Below are 14,000 nucleotides of genomic sequence, written 5' to 3' on the forward strand. Positions count from 1 at the left end.
TCAAAGAATTCAATCAGATTCGTTTGTGGTAAAACCATGTTGTCTCAGATCTTGTAACCTATTGGATTCCAAGAAATTCACAATCCATTCCTTCAGCATCGCTTCCATTACTTTTCCAATAACCGAAGTGAGGCTTACAGGCCTGTCATTTCCAGCTTCTTCTCCATCACCACTTTTATGGACCATATCCCTGTTCTCCAATCCCAAGGAACTTTCCCTGTCTCCAAAGACTTATTAAAAAATCTTTAAGAGGACCCACCAGAACCTCCCTGAGCTCCCTCAATATTCTGGGATGGATCCCATCTGGTCCCATGGCTTTGTCCTCCTTCAAACTTTCACCTTATTGTCAAAGCTTCTGTTTCTTTGAGGCCCATTTACTAAAGCTAGGCGCTCATTAACAGAATTAGCTCCTGCTAGATGCTAAGCAACCCACTGATATAAAATGGGCTTCTTAGCAATTTGATTGAACTAATTAAGTTAACATGTGCTAAACTGTAGTAAAAGGGCCCCGTAACAAGGGAAAAACTAGAATTAAAAAAGCAAAAAGATAGCCCGTGCTATTACTTTTAACAGTGAAACTCGAATGGGGGGAGTGAATAAAATTTTTCCCATTGCCCCTGAGATTTCCTTTGCTTTTCCTTAAGGCAAGAAAAAGCTGGTCATGACTGGAGGGGAACCCAATTCCTTTGTTTGTCTCCCTAGAGTTGACAGGGGAAAGAGCTGAAATTAAAGGGAAGGTGTCAGGACACAGGACAAAGTGGAGGGGGATATACTAGCTTCCCTGAAGAAATGTACCTTGAGAGTTAAAAGTAATTCAATTTAAGGTTATTTCAAAGAGATATTTTTTTGGACAGTAAACATTAATGGTTGCATGCTCTAACTGAATGTTGTGGCAGATGCATTATCTTTTTCTATAATGAACAGGAAAGTAAACTTTAATAAATCCACAATATTTCTGTCTGTCCTTCCCTTATCCTTTTTGGTCCTGTCTGTTTGTCCTGATTTAGATTGTAAGCTCTTTTGAGCAGGGACTGTCTTTCTTCTTCATGTTCAATTGTAAAGCGCTGCATACGACTGGTAGCGCTATAAAGCGAATGCTACATACCTGTAGAAGGTATTCTCCGAGGACAGCAGGCTGATTGTTCTCACTGATGGGTTGACGTCCTCGGCAGCCCCCTCCATCGGAAAGTTTACTAGCAAAGGCCTTTGCTAGTCCTCGCGCGCCCATGCGCACCGCGCATGCGCGGCCGTCTTCCCGCCCGAAACCGGCTCGAGCCGGCCAGTCCAGTATGTAGCAAAACAATACACTTCAAGGGAAGACTCAACTCCAAAGGGGAGGCGGGCGGGTTTGTGAGAACAATCAGCCTGCTGTCCTCGGAGAATACCTTCTACAGGTATGTAGCATTCGCTTTCTCCGAGGACAAGCAGGCTGCTTGTTCTCACTGATGGGGTATCCCTAGCCCCCAGGCTCACTCAAAACAACAACCATGGTCAATTGGGCCTCGCAACGGCGAGGGCATAACTGAGATTGACCTAAAAAATTTACCAACTAACTGAGAGTGCAGCCTGGAACAGAACAAACAGGCCCTCGGGGGGGTGGAGTTGGATCCTAAAGCCCAAACAGGTTCTGAAGAACTGAGTGCCCGAACCGACTGTCGCGTCGGGTATCCTGCTGCAGGCAGTAATGAGATGTGAATGTGTGGACAGATGACCACGTCGCAGCTTTGCAAATTTCTTCAATGGAGGCTGACTTCAAGTGGGCTACCGACGCAGCCATGGCTCTAACATTATGAGCTGTGACATGACCCTCAAGAGCCAGCCCCGCCTGGGCGTAAGTGAAGGAAATGCAATCTGCTAGCCAATTGGATATGGTGCGTTTCCCTACAGCCACTCCCCTCCTATTGGGATCAAAAGAAACAAACAATTGGGCGGACTGTCTGTGGGGCCGTGTCCGCTCCAGGTAGAAGGCCAATGCTCTCTTGCAGTCCAATGTGTGCAGCTGACGTTCAGCAGGGCAGGAATGAGGACGGGGAAAGAATGTTGGCAAGACAATTGACTGGTTCAGATGGAACTCCGACACAACCTTTGGCAAGAACTTAGGGTGAGTGCGGAGGACTACTCTGTTATGATGAAATTTGGTGTAAGGGGCCTGGGCTACCAGGGCCTGAAGCTCACTGACTCTACGAGCTGAAGTAACTGCCACCAAGAAAATGACCTTCCAGGTCAAGTACTTCAGATGGCAGGAATTCAGTGGCTCAAAAGGAGGTTTCATCAGCTGGGTGAGAACGACATTGAGATCCCATGACACTGTAGGAGGCTTGACAGGGGGCTTTGACAAAAGCAAACCTCTCATGAAGCGAACAACTAAAGGCTGTCCTGAGATCGGCTTACCTTCCACACGGTAATGGTATGCACTGATTGCACTAAGGTGAACTCTTACAGAGTTGGTCTTGAGGCCAGACTCAGACAAGTGCAGAAGGTATTCAAGCAGGGTCTGTGTAGGACAAGAGCGAGGATCTAGGGCCTTGCTGTCACACCAGACGGCAAACCTCCTCCAATGGAAGAAGTAACTTCTCTTAGTGGAGTCTTTCCTGAAAGCAAGCAAGATGCGGGAGACACCCTCCGACAGACCCAAGGAGGCAAAGTCTACGCCCTCAACATCCAGGCCGTGAGAGCCAGAGACTGGAGGTTGGGATGCAGAAGCGCCCCCTCGTCCTGTGTGATGAGGGTCGGAAAACACTCCAATCTCCACGGTTCTTCGGAGGATAACTCCAGAAGAAGGGGGAACCAGATCTGACGCGGCCAAAAGGGAGCAATCAGAATCATGGTGCCTCGGTCTTGCTTGAGTTTCAACAAAGTCTTCCCCACCAGAGGAATGGGAGGATAAGCATACAGCAGGCCCTCCCCCCAATCCAGGAGGAAGGCATCCGATGCTAGTCTGCCGGAGGCCTGAAGCCTGGAACAGAACTGAGGGACTTTGTGGTTCGCTCGAGATGCGAAGAGATCCACCAAGGGGGTGCCCCACGCTTGGAAGATCTGGCGCACTACCCTGGAACTGAGCGACCACTCGTGAGGTTGCATAATCCTGCTCAACCTGTCGGCCAGACTGTTGTTTACGCCTGCCAGATATGTGGCTTGGAGCACCATGCCGAGACGGCGAGCCCAGAGCCACATGCTGACGGCTTCCTGACACAGGGGGCGAGATCCGGTGCCCCCCTGCTTGTTGACATAGTACATGGCAACTTGGTTGTCTGTCTGAATTTGGATAATTTGGTGGGACAGCCGATCTCTGAAAGCCTTCAGAGCGTTCCAGATCGCTCGCAACTCCAGAAGATTGATCTGTAGATCGCGTTCTTGGAGGGACCAACTTCCTTGGGTGTGAAGCCCATCGACATGAGCTCCCCATCCCAGGAGAGACGCATCCGTGGTCAGCACTTTTTGCGGCTGAGGAATTTGGAAGGGACGTCCCAGAGTCAAATTGGAGCAAATCGTCCACCAATACAGGGATTTGAGAAAACTCGTGGACAGGTGGATCACGTCTTCTAGGCCCCCAGCAGCCTGATACCACTGGGAGGCTAGGGTCCATTGAGCAGATCTCATATGAAGACGGGCCATGGGAGTCACATGAACTGTGGAGGCCATGTGGCCCAGCAATCTCAACATCTGCCGAGCTGTGATCTGCCGGGACGCTCGCACCCGCGAGACGAGGGACAACAAGTTGTTGGCCCTCGTCTCTGGGAGATAGGCGCGAGCCGTCCGAGAATCCAGCAGAGCTCCTATGAATTCGAGTTTCTGCACTGGGAGAAGATGGGACTTTGGATAATTTATCACAAACCCCAGTAGCTCCAGGAGGCGAATAGTCATCTGCATGGACTGCAGGGCTCCTGCCTCGGATGTGTTCTTCACCAGCCAATCGTCGAGATATGGGAACACGTGCACCCCCAGCCTGCGAAGTGCCGCTGCTACCACAGCTAGGCACTTTGTGAACACCCTGGGCGCAGAGGCGAGCCCAAAGGGTAGCACACAGTACTGGAAGTGGCGTGTGCCCAACTGAAATCGCAGATACTGTCTGTGAGCTGGCAGTATCGGGATGTGTGTGTACGCATCCTTCAAGTCCAGAGAGCATAGCCAATCGTTTTGCTGAATCATGGGGAGAAGGGTGCCCAGGGAAAGCATCCTGAACTTTTCTTTTACGAGATATTTGTTCAGGGCCCTTAGGTCTAGGATGGGACGCATCCCCCCTGTTTTCTTTTCCACAAGGAAGTACCTGGAATAGAATCCCAGCCCTTCTTGCCCGGATGGCACGGGCTCGACCGCATTGGCGCTGAGAAGGGCGGAGAGTTCCCCTGCAAGTACCTGCTTGTGCTGGAAGCTGTAAGACTGAGCTCCTGGTGGACAATTTGGAGGTTTTGAGGCCAAATTGAGGGTGTATCCTTGCCGGACTATTTGCAGAACCCACTGGTCGGAGGTTATGAGAGGCCACCTTTGGTGAAAAGCTTTCAACCTCCCCCCGACCGGCAGGTCGCCCGGCACTGACACTTGGATGTCGGCTATGCTCTGCTGGAGCCAGTCAAAAGCTCGCCCCTTGCTTTTGCTGGGGAGCCGCGGGGCCTTGCTGAGGCGCACGCTGCTGACGAGAGCGAGCGCGCTGGGGCTTAGCCTGGGCCGCAGGCTGTCGGGAAGGAGGATTGTACCTACGCTTACCAGAAGCATAGGGACCAGTCTTCCTTCCCCCGAAAAATCTTCTACCTGTAGAGGTAGAGGCTGAAGGCTGCCGGCGGGAGAACTTGTCGAATGCGGTGTCCCGCTGGTGGAGAGACTCTACCACCTGCTCGACTTTTTCTCCAAAAATGTTGTCCGCACGGCAAGGCGAGTCCGCAATCCGCTGCTGGAGTCTATTCTCCAGGTCGGCGGCACGCAGCCATGAGAGCCTGCGCATCACCACACCTTGAGCAGCGGCCCTGGACGCAACATCAAAAGTGTCATAACTCCTCTGGCCAGGAATTTTCTGCACGCCTTCAGCTGCCTGACCACCTCCTGAAAAGGCTTGGCTTGCTCAGGGGGAAGAGCATCAACCAAGCCCGCCAACTGCCGCACATTGTTCCGCATGTGTATGCTCGTGTAGAGCTGGTAAGACTGGATCTTGGCCACGAGCATAGAAGAATGGTAGGCCTTCCTCCCAAAGGAGTCTAAGGTTCTAGGGTCTTTGCCCGGGGGCGCCGAAGCATGCTCCCTAGAACTCTTAGCCTTCTTTAGGGCCAAATCCACAACTCCAGAGTCATGAGGCAACTGAGTGCGCATCAGCTCTGGGTCCCCATGGATCCGGTACTGGGACTCAATCTTCTTGGGAATGTGGGGATTACTTAGTGGCTTGGTCCAGTTCGCAAGCAATGTCTTTTTCAGGACATGGTGTAAGGGAACAGTGGACGCTTCCTTAGGTGGAGAAGGATAGTCCAGGAGCTCAAACATTTCAGCCCTGGGCTCGTCCTCCACAACCACCGGGAAGGGGATGGCCGTAGACATCTCCCGGACAAAGGAAGCAAAAGACAGACTCTCAGGAGGGGAAAGCTGTCTTTCAGGAGAGGGAGTGGGATCGGAAGGGAGACCCTCAGACTCCTCGTCAGAGAAATATCTGGGGTCTTCCTCCTCTTCCCACGAGGCCTCACCCTCGGTGTCAGACACAAGTTCACGAACCTGTGTCTGCAACCTCGCCCTGCTCGACTCGGTGGAACCCCGTCCACGGTGGGGGCGTCGAGAGGAAGAGTCCCTCGCCCACATCGGCGAAGCTCCCTCCGCCGACGTAGTCGGGGAGCCTTCCTGGGAGGTGGCCGCGGTCGGCACCGCACGCGGTACCGACGTCGGGGACCTCAACCTGGGCGATGGGCCAGCCGGCGCCACGCTCGACGGTACCGGTGGCGCAAGCACCGCCGGTACCGGAGGGGTAGGGCGCAACAGCTCTCCCAGAATCTCTGGGAGAACGGCCCGGAGGCTCTCGTTTAGAGCGGCTGCAGAGAAAGGCTGAGAGGTCGATGCAGGCGTCGACGTCAGAACCTGTTCCGGGCGAGGAGGCTGTTCCGGGCTGTCCAGAGTGGAGCGCATCGACACCTCCTGAACAGAGGGTGAGCGGTCCTCTCGGTGCCGATGCCTGCTGGGTGCCGAATCCCTTGGCGACCCAGAGCTCTCGGTGCCGACATGGGGAGGCGACCGGTGTCGATGCTTCTTCGACTTCTTCCGAAGCATGTCACCGGAGCTCCCCGGCACCGACGAGGAGGACGTAGAATCCATCCGTCGCTTCCTCGGGGCCGAGACCGAAGAAGGTCGATCCCGGGGGGGCTGTACCGCAGGAGCCCTCAGGGTAGGAGGAGACCCACCCGAAGGCTCACCGCCACCAGCAGGGGAATGGACAGCCCTCACCTGCACTCCTGACGATGCACCTCCGTCCGACGACATCAGCAGACGAAGTCTCGGTACCACCGACGTCGATACAGTCGCCCGATGCCTCGGCGCCGATGCAGAGGCCCGATGCCTCGATGCAGTCGATGGAGCGGCAGCCAAGGAAGATGGTCCGGACGCTGACGACGTCGATGCACTCGATGCCTCTGGTGCCGATGCCGACGAAGAGCCCGAGAACAAAACGTTCCACTGGGCTAATCTCGCTACCTGAGTCCGCCTTTGTAACAGGGAACACAGACTACAGTTCTGAGGGCGGTGCTGGGCCCCTAGACACTGAAGACACGCAGAGTGCCTATCAGTGAGCGAGATTACCCGGGCGCACTGGGTGCACTTCTTGAAGCCGCTGGAAGGCTTCGATGTCATGGGCGGAAAAATCACGCCGGTGAAATCAAAAGCCGAAATGGCGAAAATTGAAGCACCAAAATTTAGAGGGAGAAAAATCTCGACCGAGGCCAAAAAAGGCCTACCCCGACAACGAAAGAAAACTTACGGGGCAAAAAAAAAACTGAGAAATACGGGAAGGGCAGAAAACCCGAAAGGGCCTTCCGGAACACTTCCGGAGCGCTTCCCGAACTTTTTTTGAGAAAAAGAGATGAAAAACATGTCGAAAAGGACGCGCGAGGTCGACTCTCTAGGGCACGAACGGCGTAACATGACCGTACCGAGCGCGGACGAAAGAAGACTGGCCGGCTCGAGCCGGTTTCGGGCGGGAAGACGGCCGCGCATGCGCGGTGCGCATGGGCGCGCGAGGACTAGCAAAGGCCTTTGCTAGTAAACTTTCCGATGGAGGGGGCTGCCGAGGACGTCAACCCATCAGTGAGAACAAGCAGCCTGCTTGTCCTCGGAGAAAAGTGATTTGTAGTAGTAGTAGTAGTAGTAGTAATACTTGTGATGTTCTGAAACACTATCTTGAAGCCAACAGCAAGATACAGATTTAAAAGAGGTTCATGATATTTATTAGCAAGAACTTCATAAACTTGTTGGGCAATGCTTTGAAATTCATAGGCATGTAATATTCAATAAAAAAAATGTTATTGGCAGTGGGTATATGGCATTATAATATAGCATAATATGGTGAAATATAATCAGGTCAGCAAACCTGAAAAGCCGCTTTAAACAAACATTTTGCATACTAGATAACCATTAAATAAAAAGTGTATAATCTTACTTGACTAAGATTTTGGTAAGTTCATTTCCTTCTGCATTTGAAGAGCCATGAAAAGCTTGGTTGATTCGAGACCCTTTGGAGTAAATATCCTCCTTTGTTAAACGAGAGTACATGACTTCCAACATCTTGTAATAGCTCATTTTCATCATGATTTGAGCATCAAAAGCCAACTCATTTGACTATATAATATGCAAAAGAAAAAGATGAGCATTAACTCCAAACTTCAGCTTCACAGCAAAATTAGTGAACATTCTTTCTAATGTACTGTAAATTAAATGCAAACATTTTGATCTAAAATAAAAATGGACCTGGTATTCTAAAAACTAAATTTTAAACTCAGATAATAATATAAAATATAAGACATTAAAATATGGATTGCTCTTATGTCAAAAACCTGTACAACCTAGCTCCACAGAAAATTAAGCATAAACAAATGCCTCAAATATACTCGCATACAAACTCTTAAGAGGATAACATGTATATCATTTGTGCAGAAGGAAGGGATCCTCAGGAGCTTAGCCTAGAATGGGTGGCAGAGCTGGTGGTTGGGAGGCGGGGCTAGTGCTGGGCAGACATAAACGGTCTGTGCCAGAGCCGGTGGTGGGAGGCAGGGATAGTGCTGGGCAGACTTATACGGTCTGTGCCAGAGCTGGTGGTGGGAGGCGGGACTAGTGCTGGGCAGACTTATACGGCTTGTGCCGGGGCTGGTGGTTGGGAGGTAGGGATAGTGCTGGGCAGACTTATAGGGTCTGTGCCAGAGCTGGTGGTTGGGAAGCGGGGTTGGTGGTTGGGAGGCGGGGATAGGGCTGGCCAGACTTATACGGTCTGTGCACTGAAGAGGACAGTACAAATAAAAAAGTAGCACATATGAATTTATCTTCTTGGGCAGACTGGATGGACCGTGCAGGTCTTTTTCTGCCGTCATCTACTATGTTAGAGTATATAATTTTTTTAGAGGAGGAATTATAGTGCTTACTCCTACATCATACAATATTTACTGCTAACTGCTCTCTAAAAGTAGTGTAAATTGTGCTCTACAATTTTCACCATGACACAAAAATGTCAAAAACCAACCAAGTATTTTGTTAGGATTTATCTACCACTTTTTTAAAACAAATTTACCTAAAGCGGTATACAGCAAGAACAATTTGGACATGGTCAATAGACAATTTCAGCAAAAAAAAGTTACATTTCACTATATTCTTATATCCCACAATTACCACCATGTTCAATGTCGGTAACAATAGAGAATCTGAAGCATTCTCTAGATATTTACAATACATCATAAGCATAATACAATTCAGATAAGCACAAGCCAAGTCCACCCAAATAAAACAAAGTTAGTCAGATTTAAACTCATAAAAATACTTTCTAAAAAGAAATGTCTAAATTCATAACCCAACCAGCCTTTCTGGTTCCAATCAGGATTCCAAAGAAACAGATGGCAAATTGAGCCCAAATCAGAGCTTGGAAGGACAAAAAAGGGTCTGCAGAAGAGAAACAGGGAGAAGAGAGAAGTATGAAAAGGAGACAAAAAGAATTGGGGATGATGTTAAATGGGCGTGTACTGCACCTAGGTGGATAGGGGACAGGTGAAGGAAACTTGCATGGGGATAGGGTGGAGTGTGTAGATTTGCCAGTGAAAAAATACTCACAATATACTGATGCAGTTGCCCTATCAAAACATATTACTGGGAGGAGGGGAGTTGAAGGGGGAAGTACTCAGTGAATGCATTTTGCTCCAGGTGATTAAGTTTATAAGTAATTTTTCAAAATCTGCTAATGATTACCACCATCTTATCCAAATACTAGGAGTAAAACAAGTGTTAAGATGCAGTGCGATTTTGGAACCTTTCCTGACTTTTTAAAGTATACATCTATTATTCTGATACAATTCACTTCAAGAGCATGACCAGTCCCCTACTTCTCACTCAGATCAGCAGCTGAGTCCAGAGAAAGCAGTTCTATTTCTAAATGACAGAAATCATAATGCTTAAAAGGTTAGCTTAAAATTCAGAATTATCCTTTTCCATTACATATGAATACAGCCTAACCTAGCGCAATCAGAGTGCTTCAAGGTATGATCCCAAGAAAATCTCACATTTATCAATAATGCTCCTGTTCTAGAGATCTGTAAAAGAGGAAATAACTGCTATTGAGGGCCACCTTCTGCATCCACTAGCCTCAGGCCTGGAAACTGCTGAACAGTTCCAAAGGAAGAGCTTCTAAATAAAACCCTGATCCAGTTAAAAAATACTTATCAAAATAAAGAAAATTAAGACCTGAGAAGAATGACAAATTAATCTCCAATAGATGTTGGGAAGATGCATAAACAACTTAAAAATCAACCAGCATAAAATAAAAAAGAGATCAGCAAGCTCAAAGAATATTACACAGATCTATTGATAACTGGAAGCCAACCAAATTTCAGCCTTGTTTTGATTTTGGCTGAAAATGCTGGTGTATTTTTAGCTGAAGCTGAGATTTTTTTTTCCTATTTCCCACTTTCCTCCTTCTCCACCCCCCTGGAACTGAAAAGCTCCCACTTCCTTCCTCCCTCCCTCCCTCCTAACAGAAAGGACCCCCCCCCCCCCCCAGCCTACTGTTACAACCTGGTGATCTAGTGGCAAGTCGAGGTAGAAGCAATCCCCATACCATCTCCACAGTCAAAATGACTGCTGGAACTTCCAGGGGCAGTCTTGTAAGATTATCACTGGAGATCATGGCAACCATTTATTTATTAATTAGGATTTAATGCCTTTTTGAAGGAATTCACTCAAGGCGGTGTACAGTAAGAATAGAACAAACATGATCAATAGGTAATTACAGCAGTAAAATTATTCAAATATCAATACAAAATATGGCATGGTATACTACTTACAATGTCAACACGATACGTAATAGAACATTTTAATTGATAGAGAAGGGTAAAGCAAAGATGGAGCATATAGATAGGTAAGAGAGTGGAGTTTGAAACTGGAGCCGGCACGGGCAGCAGTGATCTGGGGCAGGGCTAGGCTGGTTTCAGCTGAAACCAAGTGGCAAATTTTGGCCGCAGATTCGATTTCAGTCGTCCTCTAATGAGAGCTGCATTCTGAAGAAAATTTTCCTCCAGTAATGCAGCTAGAAAGGAACTAAGGTCTGCAGAATTATTAAAGTGAAACTGAGTAACATGCAGCTCTCAGCAGTGCGGAAGAATGAGTTATGTGAAATATCAGAGTAGCTCATTAAGTACTAATTTCTGTAAATGTCTTTATTCAGATAAAATAGCGTTAGAAGAACTTTGTCTTCTTTTAGGTCATGGCAGAAAGGCAAACGCCAAATTTCTTCTAAGTTTACAATAAACGTTTAAGCATAATAATCATATGTTAGTATCTTTGTCCCTCATTTATATGACATTCTGTAAACATATTGCTTATGTTCTTATATTTCTTATTCAATAAAGTCATCAAAATAAATTCTGGAAAAATGATACAAATATTTAAATACTCAAAAGGTACTAATATTATATATATATATATATATATATATATATATATATATATATATATATATATATATATATATAATACATATATTTTCAGAGACAGGGAAACAGAAGAGTTAAAGGACTTAATAGTGATATCAGAAAAAACACTTTTCATGGAAAGGGTGGTGGATGCTTGGAATGCCCTCCCAGAAAAGATGGTGGAGGATAAAAACCAGTGGCAGAATTCAAAAAGACATGGGATAAACAGAGGATCCCCATATAGAAAGAACATGCAAGCCAAGCAAAACAAACAACCCTCACATTTTAAACAAGGCATAGAGGGGTGTAAATGCAGAGTGGCAGGTACAACCCCCAAAAAGGGCATAAAAGGCAAGTAACCTACATAAATCTGAGTTGGACTTATCTGGTGCAGCCAATATATCATCTCCTATCCAAATCCTTTATTTGTTTTCTCCACAGGGAAGTACTACTGAGGGATGCAAACAGATCAAAAGAAAAATGAGGTTTACCTTAGTAAATCGTCCCTTCAGAGTGTCCATGGTGTGGATTATAATTTTACAGAAAAACTCTTTTAAAGCATCCAAACTACAGTGCCAGATAAGAATAAGAAGAGATTTGTCCACAATAGTCTGTCGAGTGGTGTTCGACCAAAGATTCTCAGTTTTGAACATGTCATGTACAGTTTCCAGTAGAGCCACCTGCTTATCACAATTACCTCTAAAAAGGATAAAACACAGTGCATGAAAAGAAAAGAAATCTGAACATAGTTTACCATTTTCTTTTACTTATATTTGTTAAGAGAACCAATGTTATTTTGTTGATTACTATTATAAACAGAACAATTTTTTTAATTTCATTTTTATAGCTTTAAAATATACAGCAAGTCAAAAACACCTGCACAGAAAATAAGATGAGTGTCCGAGAACAAGTTAAAGTCAAGAAAACATATAACACTCCCAATGAAGCTCATAAGAACTTGGGGGGGGGGGGGGGGGAATCCAACCCCATATGAGAAAAGATATCACAAGGGGTCTAAACAAAGGGGGAGAAAGCTCACACTTGGACTTAATTGTTAATTTCCTTTCCTTTAGTCCTGCCACAACAGTTCAGCTGAGTGGGTTATATTCCCCTGCCAGCAGATGGAGCCACAGAAAACAGTTCACAGTTGATTTTGCTCCCCTTATAGGGGGCTGGGGCTGCTTCAGCTCTTTGATGTCTCATGTGAAAGCTAGGGCATTGGAAAGCAATTGTTCTTTTGGGTTTGCAGTTCACCATTAAAGCCAAATTTGATGCAGTCCAAATCATCATTTCATGGTCACTAGCACAGGAATGAGAATTCTATACACCAAGGATACAACAATCTTCAGAATTCACTGTTAGCTTTCTGAATTTGATAGACTGAGAACCCTTGACCGATATGGCTTCCATGGGTTGGGTTCTGACCTGGACAAACTTAAAAAGGAAATTAACAAATAAATCCAAATTTCCCCTTCCTTACCATCTATGCCAGACCAGTCTGGATGAGTAGGATGTACCCAAGCTCTACTTAGATTGGGCAAGAGGAAGTTCTACACCTAAAGTATCAAAGCAGACTTGCATACCCATGCTGAGGTACTGAGAGAAGGGGTGCAATGGATGCAAGAGCACTGCTCTATCATTATCCTCTAGAAGGCAGATTCTAACTCCTGTGCTCTAATCAAGTAGGGTAGCTGGACTTCTGGGAGTTGCCCACTCCTGTTGGTGTGTGATCATCTCCTTGACTCCACTTGAATTTTGTGACTTTAAAGATCTCTGTGTCTTATTAGAAGCATCAATAGACAACATTTAGAAGGACCTGGGCACCTACAAACATCTCAAAAGTGACCAACAGGCTTGAGCATGACCACCCCTGTCCCAACCTACATCTGGATTTCTTACCATTGGAAGAGAGGAAGCCTGACTCCATTAAAATGAAATACCATCCTTGGAAGGGGAAGAGAGTTGGGCACAAAGACAATTTCCTTTAAAACTACCCAAGGAGACCAATCTCTGTCCCAAGACCTAAAAGATGCTAACCCTGTGAAACTTTAGCAGAAGAGAACTGAGCCTTCAGAACTAAAACCAGATTCCATTAGTGTTCTTGCATGCTTGACTCCCTGGAAAAGAACATCACATCCAGAAGATGTGACAAAACAGCGAGTTTCTGAGCCTGAAACCTGTATTATTTCATGAAGTGTATTTCTCCTAATTGGAAAGCAGTTGGTGCTTGTTTTGAGTTTTAAAGTTATTGTAGAAAGAGACCTTTTTCTCTTCCAGTTTCAGCTTATGAAAAGGCAATCTGCTACCTCTGGGCAGCTACTTTCAAAATTGATGCCCTGGGTTCTGATTGGCCCTGGATTTCAAATCTATCCTGGAGATACTGGATTTTCCCTGGTCTCAGCCAGGGAGCAGAGAGTGAAAGATCTCTTTACTGAGACCCTGTGAGCAGTTATATGTTATAACCTGTGAGCAGCTATATTTCCTGAACTCCCCAGTTACTACACAATGTTTAGATAGTTTTATAATCGATCCATATTCAGGCACCTGTTATTGCTTGCTGATTTCACCCTTTTCTGTTCACTGTTCAAGTTCTGTGACAATAAACATTATTAGTCTATTGACTCTGCTGTCCTGGACTAAGAATCCTGGTTTGTGATTTTGGGTCTGTGGGTGTTTTCCAGGAACTGTGGGACCTCTGGAGTGTGGCCCCAGTGTCCTAGAAATCACTGGGGAATAACCTGAGAGTGGGAGACTAGCCCAGAAGCAAGTGGGACCCAGACAGTGGGAGGAGAATGTTAGGATAGAGCACATGCCCAGGTGTAGGCAGGCTGGAGCAGTGCTGGGGACAACCCCTCCACATGGCCGCATGGT

At 46.8% G+C, this 14,000-nt stretch overlaps 1 protein-coding gene across 1 annotated transcript in view; it reads right to left on the reverse strand.

The window, feature by feature from the left end:
* PRKDC (protein kinase, DNA-activated, catalytic subunit) overlaps nucleotides 1–14,000 on the reverse strand; it is a 490,177-nt gene that overhangs the window by 297,540 nt on the left and 178,637 nt on the right. Inside the window, exons 41-42 of the mRNA XM_030214157.1 lie at nucleotides 11,621–11,828; nucleotides 7,622–7,800 (exon numbers count right to left, since the gene is read on the reverse strand). Coding sequence (XP_030070017.1) covers nucleotides 7,622–7,800; nucleotides 11,621–11,828 — 387 coding nt within the window. The remainder of the gene's footprint in view (nucleotides 1–7,621; nucleotides 7,801–11,620; nucleotides 11,829–14,000) is intronic.

This window comes from Microcaecilia unicolor, chromosome 1 (assembly GCF_901765095.1).
Source record: "Microcaecilia unicolor chromosome 1, aMicUni1.1, whole genome shotgun sequence".
NCBI classification, from domain to species: domain Eukaryota; kingdom Metazoa; phylum Chordata; class Amphibia; order Gymnophiona; family Siphonopidae; genus Microcaecilia; species Microcaecilia unicolor.